An 11,129-nucleotide genomic window follows, 5' to 3' on the forward strand; every position below is an offset into this window, starting at 1 on the left:
CCCCAAAGCAAATGGCCTTAAAGAAATCATGGAAGGGCAACTACATATAATTATTGAGAAGATGAAGGAATGAGGTCCAAAGGGTAAGGTGGTGGGGTCGATGATGGAGATGAAGGGGGAGGGGGGAGCAAAAGGCAAAGGGGAGGGGAAAGAGTAAAGAGGATTGACAAAAATGGAGACATGATGATTTTTCTTCTTAAGGATTGAAAAGGATGGTTTCCATGCATTATTAGCGATAGGACTTTTGTAATCATCATGCAAAGGGATGCACTTCATCTCAATCCCATGGAAAATTTGAGGGTGGTAGGCTAGTGATCACTTCAAGATGAGGATAACTTTTTTTTTTTGCTGCAAATCTCACAATATGTAAGAGGTTATATTAAAAAGAGAGAACCATTACATAAGCACCATGCTCAGTCACTTACCATAGTGCAATGCGAATTGCCAATGGCCATGTCATGCGACTTAATCACCTTGTTTAATGCTACATTTTCAAAAATATATTCAATCTTTATGCAGATCAATAAGTAATTTGTTTGCATTTAAATGTAAAATCCCCACATGTAGGACTGTAGACATTCATGTATATAAGTAGACACTCATATATTCAAATCAAAAAATTGAAAAGCACACACATAAGCACATATATACTCGATGCACCTAGACTATATGTATACTTGATGATATCCAAGAGGTTCATGTCTTGGCTATGTGTTTGAATTAGTTTGAAAGTTCTAGACCAAAGAGTCTGAGTGCATTTCAGCGAAAGGGAAGTGACTTTTGTGACTTTTACCCTTACATCTACTAAGTAACTCTTGGTGGCTGTCTTCTAAACTGTTTTTGCATTTTGTATTTCTGAAGGTACCCTCAACAAGGAGGGGAGCTCATAGTCGAGAAAGTGTGATGTGAAAGCTTCCATGATACCCTTCATGAATTCAAGGTTTAAGAAAGAGAGAAACAAATGAATCCTTGGTTAGGGGGGAGGGGGCAGGACTCATAACTGCTAGCTATCTCCTCCTTGTTTTGAGTGTCTTCTAGTTCGCTCCACCACTTTAATCAAATACCTTGATACTAAGCCCATGGGATCTTTAGCCCCCTAAAAAGTGGTGCAATGGCTATAAGAGGCCATGCAGTTGCCTAGTTGCAAGGCACAAGAGGAAAGAGACCCTTCGACATCATCCCCTCCCTGAACTAAGATCTGCACTCTCTCTACATCATGACATGCATTCTCTCAGTAGTAGGAGAGAATTTAGATATATCTTGACAGCTTCGCTTGCATCAGCATAACCCTACTCCTTTTGCATGCAACACATACTTTTTGCACAAGTAAACTTATCTTAGCTTACTCTCTGGGTCAACATCGAGTTAAGATAATTTGATTGTCTCGGTTCTTCCATTCAGTTGGTTGCCATATATATTACCATTCACACCTCCATAAGTACCTGGTGGTATATGAGAGGACGACAAAGAAGTTGTAACCTAAGTTACCCAAACCATTTTAGCTGTACAAGTAAGTACTAGTCGCCTTTGAGCTCTAGACTCACACAGATCCGCATGCGTGCGTGCGTGCACACACACACACACAAAATTTTAACCCATCTCGTTTTGATTGTACTCGTAAGTATAAACGGTTGCCTTTGGTGACTGTGCACTCACAACTACACATACACATCCACATATGTATGTATGTATGTATGTATATATATATATATATATATATAGAGAGAGAGAGAGAGAGAGAGAGAGAGAGAGAGAGAGATTCGTTGAAGGCCACCATGAAGCAGGGTTTTGCCATGTGGCCTCATCATTGTCAAAAATCCTCATCTTAAGTCGAGTTGCATAGATCATACTACATAGAGAACAAGTTTTTCCAAAAACTTGTAAAACCTACATATGAGAAATATCAAAGGTAAATTGACTATATTAGAAGGTTTTTACACTAAATTTTTTGTAATCTTGTAGATTTTCTTACTTTCAATTTAAAATTTAGAGGAAAAATTTGAAGGTGAGATTACACAAAACCTATCTAGGTTTTTTCATAGCATGTATGGGGCCGAGGCATGTGCTTGCAAAGCCTTGCCCCCGCATGCTTTGCTCCACCGTACCTTCGCATCGGATCGCTGCGGGACCAAAGTAGCATATTCAGAAAGTTGGGGTAATGTGTGTTTGGCAAAAATAAGGTCTCGAAGGGCATAAAATAATGTATAGTTGTAGGAAAAATGTGAGGTTAATCATGTGGTATGGAGCACAAATGATAGGATTAAGGTTGAGGTTTTGAGGGGTTTAAGGTGATGGGGGTTCATCATGTTGGAAATATGCGGTTGCCGGGAGACGGGAGGACAGGACGAGCCGGTCGGCGAACGTCCACGTGGCGGTTGTGTGGGCTAATCTCACTACTGGGTCGCTTGTTGTCCGCCTCGCTGCTCGCCCACTTTGACTCACTGTTGGCCCTTGGGGTGTGTACGTGAGTGAGCTCGCGCCCCTGTATGTGCGTGTGTCTATAACAGTGAATTTTGTTTGTGGGTTTCGCTTCTTTACTGTGTGAGCGTTTGTGGGTGCCCTCCTTTTCATCCTTACCATCAGCATGTGTGTGATGCGTATGCCTGTGTAAAATGGTGTGTTTTGTTCCAGGGTTCTCTTCTCTTGTCCGCTGTGCAATTGTATGTGCGTCCTTTGCCCTCTTCCTTTTCTCGCCATAGCCGCTGAGCTCAAGTTCCTTCTAGGACCTTAGCCGAAGAATCTTCTTCTGCCAGCCATTATTTGTGATGAAAACATGGGGCTTGATTGGAGCTTGTGCGGTGAATTGTATCTTCTCCCCCCATAGCCTTCTTCTTTGATCTTTCCGCCCAAAGCTGTGTATATGCGCTGGTGCGAGCTTGTGTCTTCTGTTTTCTAGTTGCGGCAACTTGCCATGTCTTTCTACAGACAAGACTTTACTACAGCGGTATCAAATGGGCCTCTCTCTTCGATTACAAGTGGCTCCACAATTCTATCTGGTGGAAGCCCTGCAACAAGCAGCAGGATAGGGCCACCCTTTTTCATGGTCTATGACAATGCGCCGCATGTTGGAGCAGCAGGTGTTGCGGCAGCGGGTGCAGATGCAACAGGTGAGTGAACCGGGCAAACTGTAGATAGTTGGGAAGGCACTGAACACAAGATATTCTGAACATGAACATTTGTGCATGGCAAAGAATGCTGACAATGGCTTTTATGTGGGTAATCATGGGAGAGGGTTTTGCTTAAGCAGGTGTAGAGGGTGTGAGCATTTTGTGTTTTTCCTTGCAGATGAACTTAAAGAAGAGCTATGGCAAGCATGTGCAGGGCCTCTTGTGTATGTGCCTCAAAAGGGAGACAGAGTATGGTACTTTCCACAGGGCCACATGGAGCAGGTGTGCATGGTCATTTTTTTGCAGATTTTGAGCAGTGGCTAGAAAGAGGGCACTTTTGATATAGAAGAAATTTGAGTGTGGTGAAGAAGGTTGAAGAGAGTTGCCTTTGCTAGTGTCTAGTCTAAGCTGGAGCAGAACATAACTGAAGCAGGCAGGCTGTAGCAGACCGTAGCTGAGTTGACCAGGCAACCAGGGGTTTTTGCAGGAATGGGCCTGGCTAGGTATTTTACTACCACAGAGGCATAGAATTGTTTATGCCGAGAGCGTTTCTGCTTGTTCACAGGATGTATCTGAGACTCGGTAGGAGTTAGCTAAGTGATCTATCACTGTTAGGCATGCTTCTACTACTGAGTTAAGGCGCACTATTATACACAATCATGGGGCAGTGAGAATATTATCACATCAAACAGGGTTTTACTCCTCTGCTTGTCCATGGCAGGTCACAGCTTCGACTAATCCCAAGTGTCGCCAGAAGCTACCACATCCAGGCTTAGACTCGCAGATACTCTGCAGGGTGGTCACGCGTGACCTGAGTGTAAGTCTCCATTACACATTGGGAGTCTTGAGTACATATTTGGCTTCATTATTCAACACTCATTTTCATGGTTTTCTGTCCTTCCCTCTTTGTCAAGGTACTTGTACACATGCAACCTTTGTGACGTGATCGTGTTTGCTTGTTCACAGGCAGAGCCAGATACTGATGAAGTCTTCGCGCATGTCTCCCTTTTGCCCATCCCTCTAGAGGTGAGCTAAGGGTGGGGTTCGTTCATGCGCAAGTTTTTAATGTCTACCTGTCATAAGCTTCAATGCACCCATTTGGCACGGATTTAACAGACAGGCTCATTGTGCCGTCTTTTTGCATACAGAATGGGAGTTCTCTTGATGAAGCAGCTCAGGAGTCTGTACCAGCTCCGCCAAGGAGCTCTGTGCGTCTTTTCACTAAGATTCTCACAGCGTCTGATACAAGCACACACGGAGGATTTTCTGTATTACGCAAGCATGCTGAAGATTGCTTGCCCCCCTTGGTCAGCACTATTTTTAAGTTCCGAGCTTTACGTCAAGACCAATTCTTGGCAGTCTACTAGTATCTTGCTTCTTAATTTGGATTGTTCATTTTGTGAAGGACATGAGTCAGGATCCTCCAACCCAAGATCTGGTTGCCAGGGACCTCCATGGCAAGGAATGGCCATTCAAACATACATATCGTGGTATGTGTTCAGGAATTAAGGGCTTGATCTCATCACATAGATACAATAGTGCGCTTTCATAGTGAATGTATTGGCAACTTGTTTAACACAAATATCCTAGTTAACAATTTGGCTTACTCTCTTTGCCGCACATTTCAGGCCATCCTCGTAGGCATCTATTAACAACAGGTTGGAGTGTTTTCGTAAGTCACAAGAGGCTCATGGCAGGGGATGCAGTCATTTTTCTGAGGTAATGGCTTGTGAGCATGGCCTGTTCATACCTTTTCATATCCAGTGTTTTGCATGTCCATATTCCTTGATGTCATGCAATGAGAGTGGCGTTACAGACATGTATGGACACCTTTGGAAAAGCCCATCAACCTGTTGCTGATGCAACATGGTAGTTATTGGCCCGTAGATTTCAGACTCAGACCTAAGCAAGCATTGTTCCTTGATGCTTGCTAGATGTGGGGAGCATTTTGGTGCTTCTAGGCGTATGTTTCCATAGTTATCCTTCCACCAACTCTGCCTTTTTCCGATTGTATAGGTGAATAGGGAATTTCATGTTTGCTGCTTTGTCAATGCTAAAAAGTAAACAGTGAAGTAGTAGCATCATTAGATTTTGGTCCATCATGATCAGGGCTATGTTCCAGATTTTATATAAGGTCTTTGCCCTGAGGCCTTTCCATAAGGCAGCGGTGTACCATATATCTAAAGGGTCTTTGATGTCACCTGTCGTGGACTTGACCAGCTATTGTCTGTTGTGTACAAAGTCTGCACAAGATTACTGTGAAATATCATATTGGAAGGCCAAAGTGCTATTCACCTGACAATTGTAGTATAATGGTGGCCGCAGCCAGCATAATATGTTTGTTGTAGCTACTACTTAGTCTTGAATAAGTTGAGATGATGTCATGTAACTTGGCGGCCAGTATCTCCACCTGGGAGTGCTACTCCCTTAGATCCCCATCAACTCAGCTCAGCCTCCATGCTCTGCTGGGTGGATTCCCACCAAGACCAAATAAAATGGATTCCCTTCCATTTTATTTGGTCTTGTTGTAGTAAAAAAAGTTCTGGGATTTGGATGTGATTTTATACCCTTTCTGGTCTTCAAACAAAGCTATGGGGATTGACCAAGATGGTGATGTGTGTTTAAGCAGGGGAGAGAATGGACAGCTTAGGGTGGGAATTAGGCGGGCGAAAAGGCAGCCAGCAGTCCAGCAGGCGGTAATGTCAAACATCAGCATGCACATGGGTGTTGTGGCAACGGCAAGACATGCGGTTGCAACTCGTACCATATTCTCAGCCTACTACAAACCTAGGTAAGTCTTCGGTTGTGTATTTTCTTTTGTTGAAACTTTGTTGTGCTTTGACATGGTCTTGGTCAAATAGCTTCTGCAAAGCTCTTGGTGGCACTCTTTTCTCTCTGTATGCGCTACCTGGTCTTTCCAAGTTCTTAGTCCCTGAAGTGACGAAGGTGGTATGCGCAGGGTGAGTCTCTCTGCCTTTTTGGTTCCTGTGGAGAAGTTTGCAAAAACCATGTCGATGACACTGTCCGTTGGAATGCGGTTCAAAATGCGATTTGAAACTGAGGATGCATCTGACAGAAGGTCTTTCTCTTCCCTTTCAAGATTTATCTTTCCATATGCACATACAGCTGATGTGTTTTACTACATGGCCATTGCTTTACATGCATGCATACAGCATGTTTGTGTTTGTGGTTATAATTTGTTAATTTCTCTTTCCTGTTAGTGGTCTTGAACAAAGTGCTAATTCTATTGTGAAGCTATGTGGGTACCATAACTGGGATAGAGGACTTGGATACATCAAGCTTTCCAGACTCAAAATGGCGCTCTTTGAAGATTAATTGGGATGAAATGGTTACCAATGAAAGGCCAGAAAAGGTCTCTCCTTGGGAGATCGAGCTTGCTGTTGCTTCTCCTGCAGTAAACCCACCACCTCCTCTGCGTACCAAGCGAGTTCGCCCATCGCCTATCAATACCTCAGCAATGACAGCCCTTTCAGCTCTGGGTAAGAATACATACAGCTGATTCTCCCGATTGAAGGTTTTTGTTGGTGTTTTGTTTGAGGATTCTCATCGATGACTTTACATGCCCGGCAGGGGCAGGCTCTGGCATGGGCTCTTTAGAATGCACATTTACTTCCCGGCCTCCGAGGGTCTCGCAAGGTCAAGATTCCCGAAATGTGGGAATCAACTCTGTGTTGAGGAGTTCCCCACATGGTCTCTCCAGCATGCAAGAAGCCCTTTATCCTCATCATCACACAAGCATTTCACAGCAACTTGGGAGCATGCCGATAGGGCAATCTCTACCTCTACCAAGCCCAAGGGCATCCTTTTACTCCCCATTCATGTCTGGATTAGATGCTGACTTTAAGTTCCACAGGTCATCAGTAAATGTGCATGGAGCGACCAGCCATCATAGCCTCCTTCAAGGATCTCCATGGCCACCAGCACCTTCCAACGAGGGTTCTACCAAATGGCTTATGTCACTACGTCCACAACATAGCTCAACAAGTCCACAAATTCAACAAGAAAAGTCGCTTGTTACAGGCAATGTGCTGATGCCCCCTCCCCCTCTGTCTCAACAACAACATCCTCTAGCGTATCCAAACTTCTCACCATTTCCATTGTGGGAGACTCACAAGCAAGAGATAGCTGCACCTCCAACCCCCGTGGTTGCAGAGAGTGGTTGCAAGCTTTTTGGGATTTCATTGACAGACATTTCTGCTAGTGCAAAGGCGATAAAGCCCAACAAGCTTGCAGCCCCGGACTGTGAGGATGCTACGAAGGGTGATGTCGTGCACGCTCAACTAAATATGCAAGGGGGGAGTGAGACGGATGCCCAAAAGCATATCAAGTCTGATGCCTCATCTGAGCAGGATAGAGCAGACCATAATGCATTGGACTCCCGAACAATTCATTCTACAAGGAGTCGCATCAAGGTTTGAACCATTTCATTTCGTACAGCTGTATGTGTTCGTGTGTTTCCAGGATTGCTTGTGGGATTGAATTTATGCATGATGTCCTGATGTGTGTTACACATTATTTGATTTCAGGTCATTAAGAAAGGGACCATGATTGGCCGGGGAATAGATCTATCAAGATTTGATAGCTACAACTGCCTCCTTCAAGAGCTGGAGGTAATGTTTAACATGGAGGGTGAGCTTACAGATCCTTCAAAGGGATGGCACGTGGCATATTATGATGGTGAAGGAGACACCATGAAAGTTGGCGACGATCCGTGGCCGTAAGTGCTGTAAATCCTTGCTTGTGTGGTTGTCGGTGGTATGTGTGTAATTTTGTGTTCAAAGGAGATGTTGAATAAGCCATTGAAGAGGAATGCTTTTGCTTGTGATTAAGCCTGTCGGTGGTATGTGTAAGAAAAGGAGAAGATGATTAAGCCACTGAAGAGGAATGCTATGTGGATGTGCAGGGAGTTTTGCAGCATGGTTAAAAAATTGTACATTATTAGCCCGGAGGAAGTTGAACAAGGTGGGAATCATACGACCATGCCCAAGGAAGTTTTGCAAGGACAAGTAGGGTGATGATGTATGTTGACGTGTGCGAGAGGAGGCAGGGCAGGCCTTGCTCGCGCATCCGGTCTTTTTGACGCTCTGCTGTGGTCAGTGGGTTTTTTGCAAGCTCAGAGGAGTACCCTTCTGGCCATTTGATACTGATAGTCAACATGTTTAATTATGCCCCACTTACTGTCTGGTCTGCAAACTTTGAACACTGGCCTTAGACGAAGCCTCTAAGCAAAGTGAACTTGAATTTGGAGCATCAGTGCCGCCTCAGACAGATGAATGCTGTCTTTTTGTCCTGCCCTTGCCTGCCAGACACAGAGACATCACCCAACACAAAACAACGATTGTGCTAATATCGGCTTCCTCTCACATCCACACATACGCTGCCAATACTTCTCCCCTCTCTCACACGCACCCAATCCCATCAATCCCCCCCCGCCCCCCCCCTTCTCCCTCTCGCTCTCTCTCCTGCGGTCGCGTGCTCTCATTGTCCTCTCTCTAGTGGTCACACACAAACGTACTAAATTTTGGGAGACATGACAGGTGCAAGAAGTAAAGAAAAGGCTTTTGGCTTTTGGAAACCCTCACCACTCTTTTTTGTATGGACCCCCTCCCGCCCCTTTTGTACGAAAGGCCCCTTTTTGTATGCATCCCTCCAAAATGTGTAGGGAGGGTTACTGTATTTGACCTCACTCTAAATAGTGTCTTTTCTAATTTGATAATCTCTCTTTCACCCACCCACATGCAGCACGTCTTGAGTTCAAGACTCGAGAGATCGATCTTCGATGTTTTGCGGGATTGCTCTAGGGTAAGGTATTTGGCAAGCGTCCTCTAACTTAAGGCACATTTTGCTCTTTTTATATCATCTCCAATTTGGGAGAAAGCGTTGTGTGTCGTGTCTTCTAGCAGTCGTACCTTAAAATAATTGTCGTTTAGCTAGTGTTCACACGATGCATGCTTATCAGTTTACAATTACTATGCCCTGAGCCCCGGTTAGACTTGCCTTTTGTGACAAGTGATTTTGGCATAGTTCGAACAGATTGTTGCTAACGAGTGATGGTGTACATCCTCTCGCTGTTGTGTGTTGCTCGAAAAAAACTAATACCCCCACCTACAAGTTTTGAGATTTACCTCTAAATTTTAAATTTAAGGTGAACTACAAATAGTGCAAAAACCTTCAATCAGCTCTTCCCTATGGGGGGGCAAAGGAAGGGTACTCCTTTGAACAAGCCCTCAAGTGATAAAACCATATTTAATGTAAAACATATAAGATGGTAGCTTTGGCAACGATAGGAGAGTTGAGTGGTTATCCCTTTCACAAAGTCTCGGACTAGGATTATTTATAACGAGGGACGTAGTGTCCTCTTAACTCGGAAGCTTTCAAGAATTTTGATCTCTTTAACTCAATCTTCTTGTCGTTGATTTACTTGTCACTCGTGCAAATTTGTTTTCCAACTAGCTGAAAAGGACACTATGCCAGAATTTAAGAGATATGTTTTTTCACACTACCAAGTGTGCAATATGTTGGCTTATGTTTGAGAAAATTTTGAATCTAGTTGAAAAGATGAATGAGTTTTTGAAGATCTTTACTTGGAAAGGAGAGTATTGACATCCGTTGGTTGCAAACTACCAGGAAATCTCGCATAGCCAAGAGGAAGAAACAAAGGACGTCCACAATAGTGTGTGATTAGTTGGAAGGTATCTTTAAGGATTGCGGTTGTATGTGCTACAAGCTGACCTATAGAGAGCCTTGCAAAACATCGAAACTACATATTGCAAGTCATAAAACCAACTAAATTGCATACTTGACGAGTCCCGAAGCACATAATCGAAGCTACACGTCGAGAGAGAGAGAGAGAGAGAGAGAGAGAGAGAGAGAGAGAGAGAGAAGGAGATGAAGTGAGAGCTTGTGCACCTCCTAGTGCGGAGTGTTACACTCGTACGACGAGGGAGAAGAGAGGAGAGAAGAGAAGAAAGACAGAAGCACTGGGTACAATCTCCCCTCGTACAAGAGTGAGCATTTCCTCTTGCATGTTTTAAGTTATAGATTTTTGAATGCTAAACAATGAATACACATTATCCGCCCGGACATGAAGTGACTATAGTTCACTTTTACAATAGGATGATAATGAATCTGGTGTTCTTGCACGTTCCATAGGGAAGCTATGCATTTTCCACATGTCTCCTGTAATAAATACGGTTTTCCATTTCCATTACATACCTCTTCGTTGGAAAGTAGCTGTCCTCAATTGCGATAATAAGAATCTGGAAACCATGCTTGTCAAAAACAATGATTAGTATTCGGCGCCAGAAGTATCACATACCGAATTTTTTTAAAAGAAAATTAAACAACTTTGCTTATGCCTGCTGTCATCCACATGCTGCTTATTGTAGTGTCCCATACGCTTAAAATAAGCAGTATATGTCATACCCTAATAAATCATGATATCATTGGTCACACTCATCATTCAATAAATAAGTCTCAAGTCCAATTTCATAAACATTGTGGTGACGGGCAATGATCACATACCAAGTCCAAATTAATTCCAAAGACAAAGCACTTTTATTATATACTCGAGTAACAAAATCATACTAAAGACAGTGGTGGCCAGTCACTGCAACATGATTCTGTGATTGGTGTTTCCTAAATCGGTGAATTTACACCAATAAAACGTGCTATCTAAATCGGTGAATTTTCACTAACGTTGCCTAAAGCGACGGATCTACATTTAAGTTAAAATAGTGAATTTGCAGCTTGTTGTCTAAATAAGCGAATATGCACTCATGCTGCGTAAATCAATGGGTCTCCACGTATAAGTGGTATTGCTTAAATCGACGAATTTGTGGTGCAAGTGACCAATGGACTAGACAAGGCATAAGAATTACAAAACATTTACTTGGTACAAAATGGAGCAAGTTGAGATGTTGAAGTATGTATCAAATGTTAACAATCGTCCCAAACCAACTGATCTCATGCTATAGCACTGTGTGCATGAAAAGAGATACA

General features: G+C 43.4%; 1 protein-coding gene across 1 annotated transcript; it reads left to right on the forward strand.

Moving 5' to 3' along the window:
• Window positions 1-2,469: 2,469 nt before the first annotated feature.
• On the forward strand, window positions 2,470-8,836 carry LOC147435664 (auxin response factor 7-like). The gene is made up of 13 exons (XM_086488658.1): window positions 2,470-3,107; window positions 3,286-3,389; window positions 3,829-3,924; window positions 4,074-4,133; window positions 4,256-4,414; window positions 4,513-4,597; window positions 4,736-4,826; window positions 5,737-5,898; window positions 6,067-6,186; window positions 6,363-6,607; window positions 6,699-7,540; window positions 7,655-7,845; window positions 8,032-8,836. The coding sequence occupies exons 1-13, from the start codon at window positions 2,912-2,914 to the stop codon at window positions 8,141-8,143; spliced, it is 2,463 nt and encodes an 820-aa protein (XP_086344784.1). The 5' UTR covers window positions 2,470-2,911; the 3' UTR covers window positions 8,144-8,836.
• The last annotated feature ends 2,293 nt before the right edge of the window (window positions 8,837-11,129 follow it).

This window comes from Adiantum capillus-veneris, chromosome 18 (genome assembly GCF_014529385.1).
Source record: "Adiantum capillus-veneris isolate H3 chromosome 18, ASM1452938v2, whole genome shotgun sequence".
Taxonomy (NCBI): domain Eukaryota; kingdom Viridiplantae; phylum Streptophyta; class Polypodiopsida; order Polypodiales; family Pteridaceae; genus Adiantum; species Adiantum capillus-veneris.

Coding starts and splice junctions, on each gene's coding strand:
- LOC147435664 (XM_086488658.1), top strand. CDS start 2,912: ATGTCTTTCTACAGACAAGACTTTACTACAGCGGTATCAAATGGGCCT. Junction 7,541..7,654: donor CTACAAGGAGTCGCATCAAG/GTTTGAACCATT, acceptor ATTTGATTTCAG/GTCATTAAGAAAGGGACCAT. Junction 7,846..8,031: donor GTTGGCGACGATCCGTGGCC/GTAAGTGCTGTA, acceptor GTGGATGTGCAG/GGAGTTTTGCAGCATGGTTA.